We start from the raw sequence: 13,397 nt of genomic DNA, 5'->3' as shown, positions 1-13,397 counted from the left end.
TTTTCAAGTACTTTTGGGCTCCAGCCAGCACACTGAAGTGTACCAAGTTACTGTAGAGGCTCATCAGTCATAGAACTTAATGACCCTATATTTACAGTGGTGTGAAAAAGTGTTTGCCTCCTTCCTGATTTCCTATTTTTATATGCTCGTTACACTTAAATGTTTTACATCATCAAAGAAATTTAAATATTAGACAAAAATAACACAACTAAACACAAAATGCAGTTTCTAAATAAACGTGTTCATTGTTAAGGAGGAGAAAAAATCAAAACTTCCATGGCCCTGTGTGAAAATGGGATTGACTCCACCTTGTAAAAACATTGGTTAACTGTGATTAACTACATATTTTGCAAAGTTGAGTTCGGTTTCACTGCCACCTGATTACTGCCAGACCTGCTGAATTAAGAAATCACCTAAATGAAACCTTTCTGACAAACTTAAGAGATCTCAAAAAAAGCAACACAAAAGCAGAACTTTTTGGAAGGTTTGAGTCCCGTTACATGTGGCATAAAACTAACACAGCATTTCAGAAAAGGAATGTCATACCAATAGTAAAGTGTGGTGCTAGTGTGAACGTCTGCGGCTGTTTTGCTGCCTCTGAACCTGGAATTCTTCTGTCTATCAAAACATCTTGAAGGTGAATGTCTGGTCATCTGTTTGTGACCTCAGGCTGAAGGGCATCTGGGTTCTGCAGCAGGATGATGATACAAAACACACCATCAAGCCCACCTCTGAATAGCTGAAGAAAAACAAAATGAAGCCTTTGGAGTGGCCTAGTCAAAGTCCTGACCTGAATCTGATTGCGATACTGTGGCATGACCTTAAAAAGGCGGTTCATGCTCGAAAACCCTCCAGTGTGTCTGAATTACAATTCTGCAAAGATGAATGGGCCAAAATTCCTCCACAGCGCTGTAAAAGACTCATTGTCAGTTATTGCAAATGCCTGATTGCAGTTGTTGCTGCTAAGGGGGGCCCAACCGGTTATTAGGTTAAGGGGGCAATCCCTTTTTCACACAGGGCCATGTAGGTATGGATATTTTTCCCTTTTAATAATAAACAACTTCATTTACAAACTGCATTTTGTTTACTTGTTATCTATGATGATCTAAAATCATTTACATGTGACAAGCATTCAAAAAATAGGAAATCAGGAAGGAGGCAAACACTTTTTCACACCACCATAACACAGAAATATTTTCCCTTTTAAAGATGAACAAGTTTCCTCTTATTGATAAAAACACTGATTGTTTGCTGTAAAGTTAATTGGCTTTCTTGGTTTATTAATTCAAATCACAATTTCATCCTTTATTGTGCATTTAGTGTATTTTATAAATTGCACATGGGTCACTATGCATAATACCTGCTGTCCGTGAATGAGAGGTGTTCAGTGATCAGAGCAAGTAAACTTTTAAAGAAAGCAGAATATTTGTGATCATTTTACAGGGAGAGCGAATGCTCTTTAGCCTGTGCTGAAAAATGACTCAGTATTCAGTCAACAATAACATGAGTCATATTAGACATGGATCACTGACCCCACCTGCAGGTCGTTGCCACTATAATCAATATGCGAGTTATCCCCAAATGGAACTGAAAGCGATGCACGCCCCGAGCTGTTCTTTCTCTGTATTCTCTGTGTCATTATTATGGGGGGCTCGAGGTAAATAAAACATATCAAAGCAAACTGCTCTCATAGCATTCTGGGTTTTTTACGAGATTTGAGATACAGCTGCACAAACTGGGTCAGAGGAAACCATACTGAACCACAACAAAGCTCTAAAATTCTAGAGAAACAGAGACCGATGTATAAATTGATCCTGTACTGCCATAAGGAAACAGAGATAGGGGATACAATGCTTGTGAAAGTACAATCTGACAAGTGCTTTAATCACCTTTTGTTTAATTTTTCCATTAACTAAATTAAAAGCTAAAAAATATATGGTCCTAACAAAATTGCTTATTAGAGAATATTTAGTGAATTTCATGATTTCTGACAGTGAGTTTAAAAGAGTCTGGAAATCCTCCACATTGAGACAATTTTATTAATCGAATGAACTCAACAATAAATAAAATATACAAACTTGTATGATATTAGAAAGTGGTACAGTGGGAGCTTCCCTGAGCTGAAAGGAATCTGACACTCTTCACCTACAGTTACAACTCATGGTTGTGTTTTGAAAAAGAAAATACAATGAAAAGTGGCTTTATCCTGAATGACGTGCGTTCCTGCATCATTGAGTGCTTGCAGCATCTCGACTGCAACAGCTCTCTAGTTTTCTCTCCTTGGTAACTTGAACTCTTGACAAAGATCGGGGATGTCGAGCATCAGGTCTCATCATGTGACTGTAAGTAAATTGGTTTGGCCTGTTTCCTCAGGCGCTGCTGTGCTCGTAGCTTCCTGCCCTTCTGAGTTGCCAGTCCCATGGGTGGTAGATACGTCTGCAACACACACAGAGTATGCAAATAAAATCCCCCCCAAAATTTTCACCCATTATGGTCTAATAAAGTGTAATTACTTACAGCTCTTGGATATGGGTTTCTGTAATGAAGACCTTTAAAAAATTTTTAAAAAATAACAACGTGTCAGTGACAACGTTACATCAAACTATAAACAAATTATAAAATAAAAGCCAAGAAAAATCATTGTTTGGGTAAGTATGTAAGAGCACAACATTGCACTTTTCTCATGCTGTTACCGCAGGCTTGTATTGTTATTTTTTCTCTGCAGTTTCAACCACGATTTTTTTTAATCTAAATCATTCAGGTCATCAGGTCAGCTTTGCTGCTTACTCACGCTTGACATGCTGAAAACCTTTCAACTGACAAAGACTCAGTGCGTGATGTGTAAGAGTTGCGTAAACGCGGCACTGGATTATTGTTAACCTTTTCAGAATGTCTGTGCACGTCAGATGTTTCAGTACATTCAGTCAACAACACCATTCTGCATGCTTTCAGGCTGAAGACATTCCAAAATCACTGATACAACTGAATTAGAAAGGTTACATATTATCAGTATATTTCCCTGAGACACATGAAAATCAAAAAATGGTGTTGCTACTATTGTGGCCTTTTGACATGCTCACTACATAAAAAACAACAACTTGCTGCTTTTCTCCATTCTTACCGATTTCTATCCTTGCTTCACATTCTTCTATACACTTTCTTATTGATTCTTGTTCTGTGAGCTGAAAAACAAAACAACACACAAAGTCTTAAAGATGCCATAAAGCCATTTTCTCTTTTTAAAAAAAAAGCATATTAGAGAGCAGAGTGTCGTTCACACCTTTTGGTTCCGTCTGAACAGATTGTGGGCCTCCTGCAGTATGTACTTCCTCTCTGTCTCCGTGTCACTTGCAACACCACTCTGTGCTTGCCAGGTTCGGGCAATGCGAAAAACACGCATGTACAGTGACAGCACAGTGGTACGGGTGGAGGCAGTCATCGGGGCTCCGAATCTGAGGAAAAAAACAAAAGATACCTGCAAAATAAAGTTTTTACTGCATTATCTGTTTGTGTTCCGTCCCCCACATCGTGCCCCTGAATTAGATAAGCTGAAGATGGATGGATGCTCTATACTTGCAGCCTTTATTACTCGATTATACCACTGGTGGTTAGTTAGCTAGATGTGACATTATTTATTGCTCTTTTCTTTAACTACTAGGACTTTAATTAAGAGCTTTACTGCACAATTAAGACATGAAGTGCGTTATAATGAGAAACATAACAATAATGTGCATGCTAAGCAAGCAATTAGTAAATGAATATATGAACATCTTTCCAGTACTGTGCAAAAGTCTTGAGTTTAATCCAATAATAATGTCAAAGATAACACAGCATATTTGCATTAACAAGGTGATTCCCAAAAAGCGATTAGCTGAAAACTTGGCATACTTCTCCATGGTGTCCAAAGGGTCCTTAAAAAAAATTGAGGAAACTAAATTGGCGTAGGATGAAAATATCCCTTACAAACTATCTAGAGCAGGTGAACAGTACCTGAATGTCACGTCCTTAAGAAATTGGGGGAAAAAATCCAGGAAAGACCAGACAGAGGACCTGAGAGAAGCATGTGGCCCATTAGTCGATCCATCAACTGTTCACTGAAGCCACATTAAAAATGGTCTCAAGAAGCCTGGGGTATGCCAAATTACACAAGAACTGGACTGAAAAATCAGTGGCAACAGAGCTTAATGGAGAGGAATCCAAATTTGCAAATTCATTTACAAATCATTGTTACTCTATGTACAAAGGAGGTCAGTAGAGAACAATGACAGTGAGTGTCTACAGCTCTCTGTGAAATGCTATGGATTGGCCTCCGGAGCATGGACCTCAACATGACTGAAACAGTGTGGTGAACAGAAAATAAAAAACAAAACAAAAGAGATTTGAATGTCTTTCAAGACGCCTGGAGAACTATTCCTGGAGACTACTTAATAAAATGGCAAGAAAGCTGACTTCAGGATGTTGTTTTGTTGAAGAATAAAGGCGGTCATATCAAATATTGACCTTCAAGGCCTGCAAAACTTGGTTTAGCCTTATATACTGTATTTCTATTATATAAATGATTTTCAATTTTCCTTGCAAAATATAAAGAAAAGACTTGCACAGTACTGTAGTTTTAGATTTTTAAATTATAGTTAAATATAATAGCCATATTCAACGCTAGATGCCACTAAAATCAACACTGAGATATTAAACAAACTGTTACATGACTGACGGAGAGGTATTAACTGTATGTTCTAGTATGCGCGCAGACTGAATTACGTTGTATATTAAATAAAACCATTCTCGTTATTTGTACTCACTGATGTTTTAGCATCAATTGAAACCTTGAAGCTAGCCCTTATTGTGACTGACCTAAACGTACAAAGACAGGGAGATTAAATTAAAGGCAATGTTACTGCCTGTCACATTAACAACTTGAATTCGAATTGTCGCGAATCATACTTTAATTAACACCACAAACGAAGAATTGACATACCCGTCTGTGTCTGAAGAAGAGGCTAATTTACCAGCCGCTTGCTAGGACAGTCGCCTAATGATGACGCTTACTCATGGCTAATCGGGAAGAAGCTAAGTAATAAACACAAACATAAAAGAGTTCATATACTTTTAGTCAAAGTTGTATTTGTTTCACTTGTTAGTGGATAAAAAGTAGAAATAAGGCAGAAATTAATATAAACACCTCTACAGTTCAATGTGTATGAGCGATTGTAATTAATTTACAGTGGGGTTTTTGAGTCATTTTTCATTTTGGATATTACTGTGATCTACAAAACATCGACTTTTTCCTTGTCATATGAATACTTCCATCAATTGGTTAAAATAAAAGGATGTACGTTAGCGTCGCAGACGCGAGGATCAGCTGTTGGGTGCTTGTAGGCAGGGAGGAAGTGATGCAGGAAAATGTCCATAATGTAGCTCCACTCAATGACTAAAAGGGGGAAGCACAAAGAAATTGGGTGATTTAGTCCAAGCTGGCGTTTTAACTCACACCAAACAGCGAACACAACTGAAGATGGACTCTAAAGCTAGTTGCTAGCTTGTTACTTGCTTATTTTCTAAGCGTGGAACAGAATTCAACATTGATGTGGAAGTTTTTTTTTTGTGATCAGCTGCTAGCTAGTTAGCTAGCAATCTGAGTTAACGCGACGAGTTTGCTTCAGTTCGTATTTTTTGGCTAACTTCTTTAACTACTAAATTTCTTCAGCTATTCACAAAGTGATGTACATCCACACTCGACCGAATGTGTTTTCCCCTAAAGGTAAGTTTTTTACGGTGATAATTTTATTATTTCTTGATGTCTTAATCGAAAAATACCTAGCATAGCCGAGAGCTAACTTTTAGTTAATCGAGCTGATGCTAGCTAGCTATGACGACGTCGCCAGGGCCGGGCAGTTGGGATGGAGCTGTTAAATGGCCCGGTGCTGTGATCTAATGTGGCTCAATAGCAGCTTAACAACGACTGCCATCTGAATTTGTATGTAATAGTTAAAAGTCCGAGGTGCGGGTGATTATTTAATGGCGGTTTACACTATATTTTTGAGTGTTGTACTTGTGTTGTTATACTCACCCTCCCAACAAACGTTAACTTGATTGAAATGATATTATTGTAGATGTTGGTAAAGGGCCGCTGAGGATATATCGATATAACAGTGTTGCATATGTAACACAGTCGTATTCCAGTTCACCTCGGGACGAGCTAATAATCTGTTTAAACTACTGGCTGTATAGGTCACTAGGCTGCTTAGTGTTTACTAACTCCAGTGCCAGCTTATTGCGGATTATATGTAGCCAAATAAACAAAATTTAATAAATATAAATTCAGACGGCCATCTGAGCTTAGTTAGGTGAACTTGGCCACAGCAGATGTGAGAGAGATTTGCCCCTACATGCCCCATGTATTGATCAGGACTGGCTTTTTGCCCTGATGTTGAATCCATGCATTAAATATGAAGTCAAGGGTCATATCACTGTTAGGTCAGTGATCACTGCAAAAGGTAGAAGTTGGTTTGAGAAGTTTCCTGAAGTTGTGGCTTTTACATCACAAACTGGAATATTGCGGCCCTTTTGAGATGTAGTTCCTTAAAGCCAACGGTGTCAAAGCTCAGCTTTTCACAGTTCACAGTATGCAACATAGCTAACTTATTTGCAGTTATAAACAAGTAAATGAAAAATCCTGAAATAAGGCAAACTCTTTGCAAGTTCTCAAATTACATATTAATAGCATGTTGACCAAAATAGACCTGCAGGTTTGGAAATGATGAGCTATCACTTTCTGCTTATGATGACAAGATAATGTGTCTTTTCAGCATTGTGGATGGCAAGGTCACAATGATGGAGCTCAGTAGAAAGACAATGCCATCTGAAGGATTGTAAGTCAGCTATTTTATTAGTTATCAGACACACGATCACCTCATGTTTTTCCGTCTGACTGATTAATTTCATTAACATGCATTCATCAAAGAAACATTTAAGTTAAATGGGTAGGTAGAGAAAACAGTTTACAAAGCAAGCTTTAGTTTGATTAATGTAAACTCAAGTTCAGTTGCAACTTGGTCAGTATCTCATAATCTTGTATGCCTTTTGTGTTTTTGCCACATTTTACTTGTTAGTCCTTTAGAAAACCTAGAAAGTCCTGTATGCTAACTTGCAAGATGCAAAATATTAGTATAAAAAAAATCCTAACTACATAGAGCCAGTGTAATTAACATATGTTGCTGTAAAATCCTAAAAAAGACATGGATAACCATAGTAGCCCTGTATTCTTGGTCCATGTTTGGTGTTTTCAGTGTTTTTATTTTTCATCTGCTTTCATTATTGCTAGTAGAGAATGAAGAAGCAATATTGTGCAATAATCTACTGCTTAGTATAAAAGGAGGTAAAACTTCCACTGTTCAAAGAGAACCCCCCCACACACACGTTTATGTGAACACGGCACAGAGGATGACCTATAAATGCAGTTATTTGTATCACAATATTTATACAATTGTATTCCTATTTTAATTACCTATAACTAACTCTATGGTAATACCAAGAAAAGCTCCTACAGCCGTCATATAAGAGTTATATAGGTCTATATAGGTCTGACTTAACACACAACCCACCGGTAGGCTTCTGTGGTTAAGGGTGATATTCCTCTTGTACTACTTTTGACAAGGTTTCTATGGTAACCCGAACAATGTTTAAGCATTGAATTAATGCCTATAGATTATTTTTGTTTTGCTTTGTTTTTCAGGGTTTTTAAATCTTCCCATTGAAGACTTGGATCGTGGTAGATTTAGCAGAGGTAGCTTGACATTTTCTGTGTTCCTCTGTACTAATATCCACATTTTAACATTTTTTTTTTAAGAGTTGCTGGGTGTAACTTTTTATTCTTAATAAATGTTCTTCCCCCTCAGGCTTGAGGGTATGTTGAGACGTCTTGTGAGGCCAGAGAAGAGGCGTCTAGGTGGTTCAGACGGGGACTGAAGGCGAGGAGGAAAGACAGACGAGGGACCGGGAGGAAGACATGGGCCAGTGTGTCACCAAGTGTAAGAATCCGACATCCTCGCTCGGCAGCAAGAGTGGAGACAAGGAAAGCGGAGGAAAGTCTCACAAGAAAGGTGGCAGCGCTGGTGGTGTCGGGAGCCACAAAGAGGATCCTGGCACCCAGTGTAGCAAAGCCACCAATGAGCTGTCAAATGGCACCAAACCTTTAGAGGTCACAGTGGAGACGCCCATCATCACTGCAGGGGACACACGCAAGGATGAGCTTCTGGATGGAGATGGGCTGTCGGTCAAGCGCATTGAGGAGCTGTTCTGCTGTTACAAAGATGAACAGGAAGATACCATCTTGGAAGAGGGCATGGAGAGGTTTTGTAATGACCTGTGCGTTGACCCGGCTGAGTTTCGTGTCCTGGTTCTTGCCTGGAAGTTTCAAGCAGCAACCATGTGCAAGTTTACAAGGTAAGGTGGAGTTTTTGAGAACAGGGCGTGTTGTCATTATCCATGTTTGTCAATCAGGATAAACTAGCATGACCACTACACAGTTATTACTTCTGTGTGATTATAATTATAATGATACTGATAAGTATGTATCTTTGTCCGATGTACCACAGCACATAGCTGTTGCTCTTATTTGTTTGTCTGACAGGTGTTAGATGATGAAAATGCTCATTAAAACAAGATTGCCCAAGTCCACATTTTTAAAAAGTCAGATTCATTTGTCACAGCTCATTCCTGTTAGTTAGTCTCACCATGTTTCACATCTTTCTTCATTGTAAGTCAAATAAAGGTCAAAAAGGGGGAAAAAATAATTTTCCTTTTAAAATCTCAAATGAAATTTCCCAAGAAATGTTCCTCCATGAAACCAGTCCTTTTCTTCTCTGTAGCACATTGTCAGAAACATGTGATTAAGTTAGGCGGGATCCCTCTGGAATGAGGACAATCGCTGTATTATTGATTGTCTATTATATACAGTTTGATTACTGTGGGATTTGTTTACAGTAACACATTCAGTCTGTGTGATTAATACTTCCAAACTTGTTATCTATTTAAAAAAACATTAAAACTGTTCTCAGACAGCCAGCAGTTTCCATCACTGCAGCAGGGTACAGTACAGTGTTGGCTGCTGGCTACTTCTAGTTGTAGCAGCAACTACGTCATCGTCGGCTGCTGTCAATATAATATAATATAATCTCATCATGTGGACATATAGAGTGGGTTCCGCTTCAGAGGGAATGATAAGGGAATGTGATAAAGTTTTTTTTCTTTTCTTAAAGTAGTATCTTAGAAGTTGTCATTGATTAGATCAGACAGCTGATGTTTCTCCGGTGTTCTTTCTTTTCATGGATTTTTCTGTTTGTTCTTGGTGAATAGATATGCCCTTCAGATAGCTCAGGACCTGCATTATCTTCTCCTGAATTGTTTCTTCTTGGGTTGATTCAGTGATTGCCAGTGAGCCACAGAGGCAGTTTTTTCTTTCTTTCTTTTTTTTAAAAGTTGTACCATTGTGAACTCCCAATAGCAGTAGCACAGAGCGCTGGCAACCTTCCCTCTCCTTGCTATGTTTACATTCAAAACAATGTAGGGATTGGTGGAATAACCACTCACAGCCTGGGCAAACGTTTAAACCCTCCTAACACAGATTTGCAAACAGCATGCGTGAGGCAGTCGTTATAGAAAAGATCACTTTGCTTCTTGAGTAGGTAGCTTTTTACAGATACTCTACTGCATTAGTGCTGTTGGTGCTATGCTTGATAGGAGATTAGATTTAGAGTCAAGAGTTAAAGGTGAAAACACAGATTATTTTTCTATTTCATGTAACTCTTCTCCTTAATTTAAAGCAGCCCATTTGTTCTCTCTTTTCTGTCTCGAAAGTTGACGAGTTCCTTGTGTATTCTGACAAATCTCCATTCTCCGTATGGCTCCCGCAACTACTGTGAGCCATGAAAGGCGTGAGGGCGAACCAAATTGTTGCAGGCAAACACATTGCGCATCACTGAGCTGTCCACTGAGCTTGGAGATTCGTTATACTGACGTCCAGTCATCGGCATGAGTGATGAGAAAGCTTGCTGCCACCCGCTGCTATTAGCTCACCATTTGGCAGTCGCCTTTAATGACAATATGATGGTATCAAAACACAGATGATTGCTCGTCCCTAATGCTGGCTAATAAGGGAGACAGTCCAAGTCTCCTGACACAGATTTCCACGTCTGTACAGTGTAACACTATTTGCTGGAGTTGCACGTTCTCCCTGTGCCTGTGTGGGTTTCCTCCCACAGACCCGCACACACATTAGCTTAATTGGTGATTATAAAATAGCAGTGGATGTGCAGTATAAGATAAATCAGTGTATGGATGACAGGTTGAATGTGACTTGTGGTTTAAAGCACTTCAAGTGGTAAGTAAGACTAAAGCGCAATCTAAATGTGTGCCATCAAGCTGCTGGCAGACTAGTAAGTAGACTGACTCATCTCCAGGAAACTGCATGTCATAAAGACAAACTGATGAACAGTCTTCACATGACCTACGATCAGGCTCTGTGTTCTTAAGGCTGGTGTGATAACCATTAAAAAATAAATCTGGGGCATGATAAACATCTGGGTTAATAAAAATGGGAAGATAAAATGACTAGTTATGATCACACTTGGTTACTTTTTATGCATTTTCCTTGGGGAAGTCAAAAGGTTCTTAACTGCATGTGCTTATGTGTTGAGAATTTAATACTGTTCCCCTATTTAAGCTATTTAAATAACATGTTTTAGGCAAAGATTGTCACATGCTGTTAACCACTATATTTTGCACCCCTAATACCTAGCATATGTCCCTATTAACCCTTTTACATATATAAAAACAGCTTAGAAATACTATAACAAGTCAAAGAATACAGAATTACAGCTATAACAACATATGACAGAGTAGAATTTTACATATTTGATTAATAACGATCTCCTTATCTCAACTAAATGTGACAGACTAAGTCCCGTCTTCTCTCACTAAATCTCAATTTGACTTTCTCCCTTAACAAGTCAGCTCTTTAAAGGTGACGATCATTTATTCCTGTTATGTGCTCATTCTCAAAAGTATAAGTCTCAAGCTGGTCCTCAAGGGAAGTAGATCGTCTGCAGTTGAATAGAGCTGCCTATTGGCATGGTCGTTAGTCCGTCCAGATTTTGAACTCAGCACTTTTCTATTGAGAGGCTTTGGACAGTACCAGACTCTGGTACCCAACATGTTTCTTTGTGATCTGATGCTTACTGAAGCTCTTTATATTACATTTGAGTTTTAAAAAAGCCTGCACTGTTGTAGAGGTCAAAGGAGGTATATCTGCCTGGGTCAGTGCTCTCAGCATGAAATGACTGTATTCAAAGCTGCAATGAAAGAATGAAGTTTTCTATAAATTTGATAATGTGTTCTTAAATAGTACAGGGATTTGTCACTGATGTTTGTAGTGTTAAAGATAAAGCCTGGTGATTGCCTGACATGTCTTCACAATGTTTTGTTGTACATTTTCTGCAGATTTAGGTCTTAATTCAGTCTACTTGTGCTCATATGGCTCTATGGAAAAGTAAATGGATTTTTTCTGGTGCTTATCTTGACTGGAAATTGTGATTGTGATTCTGATGTCCACGCTTCTCGTGTTTGCATCACCAGGAAGGAGTTTGTCGAAGGATGCAAGGCTATCCAAGCAGACAGCCTCGAAGGCATCTGTTCACGGTTCCCCTGCATGTTGCTGGAGGCCCAGGGTGAGGAGAACTTCAAAGACCTGTACCGCTTCACCTTCCAGTTTGGCCTGGACGCCGAGGAGGGGCAGCGCTCGCTGCAGCGCGAAATTGCCATTGCCCTATGGCGGCTGGTTTTCACGCAGGACACACCTCCGATCCTAGAGCGCTGGCTGGACTTCCTTTCAGAGAACCCCTCAGGTATTCGGGGCATCTCAAGGGACACGTGGAACATGTTCCTCAACTTCACCCAGGCGATTGGGCCCGACCTGAGCAACTACAGCGAGGACGAGGCTTGGCCCAGCCTCTTTGATACGTTTGTAGAGTGGGAGCTGGAGCGCAGGAAAAAAGAGGAGCAGCAGGCACTAACAGCAAAGGAGGAAGAGGGGAGGTGTACTGAGACAGACTGCTCTCCCACCTCAGATAGACTTGAAACAGAGGGAAGCCGCGGCTCACAGACGTGGGGGGGCCACTGACCAGAAAACAAAAGAATATTTGTAAAGGAGGGAAGGATACAACCTATATGAGTGAACTATCCATCTGTGAATCAGTGGATGAATATTAGTATTACCATAACAGCTGTTCATTTTGCTCCCCTTTTTCTGTTGGGGTGGGGTTTCTGCTTTTCCAACCCTGTTTTTTGGTTTTTCAAAGGGCTCCAAGAACTGTTGTGTTTAATGCACTTCTATTTAAGTTATTGTTTTATTCTTCTGTCCTCCCATATTTGGGTTTTGTTTGTTTTTAGTAATTGGACAAGAAGTCCATTTTAACATACAACTACCTACCACAATCCAGCAAAATTAGCTCTTTTTAAAGCTCTGTTTCAAAGGGCAACACACAAGGTTCCCCCCTACAATTACAGAAAGTGGATTTCAACCTGTTAGTACCACTCATCTTGTACAAGGAAATGGTTATTATAATAATAATAATGATAATACTAACAACAATAATAATAATAAAGATGAAGGGAAAATCGGCCAGCATGTCCACAGATAATTTACTACCACACACAAGATTTACCATAAGGGTAGGAGTCAGTGAAATTGGATTAATATAGTTGCATTGTATGTTTTTTATCTTGCAGTGCTGTGAAATTTGAATTGGTTCCACTTGAATTGCCTTCACAACTGTCTGCCTGCAATTACTCAACTAATAGTAATGGATTACAATTCTGTAACAAGGGCATTTCATTTAAAAAAAAAAAAAAAAAGATACAAACTTAAGTTTCAATTAGTTTTAAATCCAAGTTGCTTTCCATGGTTACAGATACAACTTCTCATCTGTGTTGAGTGTTGTTGTTGTTGTTTTTTGAGTGCTTACAGTGCGGTGATCAGCTTAGCTTGTGTAAGCTGCTGCTGTACTCCGTTCTCTACCATTTTGTTGTCCACCTATTTTCAAGAAGCAGAAAATGTCATATACAACACAATGATGTTGCCTTTTTTTCCAATATAAGGAAACCTGTATCTCAACAAATCTATTAAAGCAAGGTCTTGGTCATTTCTGGTCAGAAGATGCCTAAGCCTGCGTTATATTCAGGATCATTACACTGGGCGCGACATGAAGCTTTATTGTATATTGTTTACTTTTGGGAGTTTGAAGCTTCACAGTCTTGAACTGCTAAACAAAAATAAAAATAGAATATGTGCACACTTCACAAATAAAGTTGATTGCTGCTGGTGATGGTTGTAATAAATTGCA

The 13,397-nt window shown here is 39.1% G+C and overlaps 2 protein-coding genes across 6 annotated transcripts; one reads left to right on the top strand and one right to left on the bottom strand.

Annotated features, from left to right (window-relative positions):
* Positions 1-2,019: 2,019 nt before the first annotated feature.
* Positions 2,020-5,067, bottom strand: lyrm1 (LYR motif containing 1). Of its 4 annotated transcripts, XM_005721614.1 has the most exons (6): positions 4,976-5,067; positions 4,800-4,851; positions 3,281-3,452; positions 3,122-3,182; positions 2,518-2,549; positions 2,020-2,436 (listed from the first exon to the last, which is right to left on the bottom strand). In XM_005721614.1, exons 2-6 carry the CDS (start codon positions 4,811-4,813, stop codon positions 2,323-2,325), a joined length of 393 nt encoding a protein of 130 aa, XP_005721671.1. In that variant the 5' UTR covers positions 4,814-4,851; positions 4,976-5,067; the 3' UTR covers positions 2,020-2,322. The 4 variants fall into 4 exon arrangements, with proteins under 4 accessions (XP_005721671.1, XP_005721673.1, XP_005721672.1 ...); XM_005721616.1 differs by lacking the exon at positions 4,800-4,851 and having other exon boundaries at positions 3,281-3,475; XM_005721615.2 differs by lacking the exon at positions 4,800-4,851 and having other exon boundaries at positions 4,976-5,060.
* A 268-nt stretch (positions 5,068-5,335) lies between these two features.
* dcun1d3 (defective in cullin neddylation 1 domain containing 3) lies at positions 5,336-13,204 on the top strand. 2 transcript variants are annotated; one of them, XM_005721612.2, is made up of 5 exons: positions 5,336-5,758; positions 6,807-6,869; positions 7,733-7,783; positions 7,896-8,442; positions 11,632-13,204. In XM_005721612.2, exons 4-5 carry the CDS (start codon positions 8,006-8,008, stop codon positions 12,173-12,175), a joined length of 981 nt encoding a protein of 326 aa, XP_005721669.1. In that variant the 5' UTR covers positions 5,336-5,758; positions 6,807-6,869; positions 7,733-7,783; positions 7,896-8,005; the 3' UTR covers positions 12,176-13,204. The 2 variants fall into 2 exon arrangements, with proteins under 2 accessions (XP_005721669.1, XP_005721670.1); XM_005721613.2 differs by lacking the exon at positions 6,807-6,869.
* Positions 13,205-13,397: the final 193 nt, after the last annotated feature.

This window comes from Pundamilia nyererei, unplaced genomic scaffold (genome assembly GCF_000239375.1).
Source record: "Pundamilia nyererei isolate P.nyererei 1_Seehausen unplaced genomic scaffold, PunNye1.0 scaffold00005, whole genome shotgun sequence".
Classification (NCBI taxonomy): domain Eukaryota; kingdom Metazoa; phylum Chordata; class Actinopteri; order Cichliformes; family Cichlidae; genus Pundamilia; species Pundamilia nyererei.
Note: the sequence above shows the minus strand (reverse complement) of the source record. Positions and strands in the feature narration are given on the sequence as shown.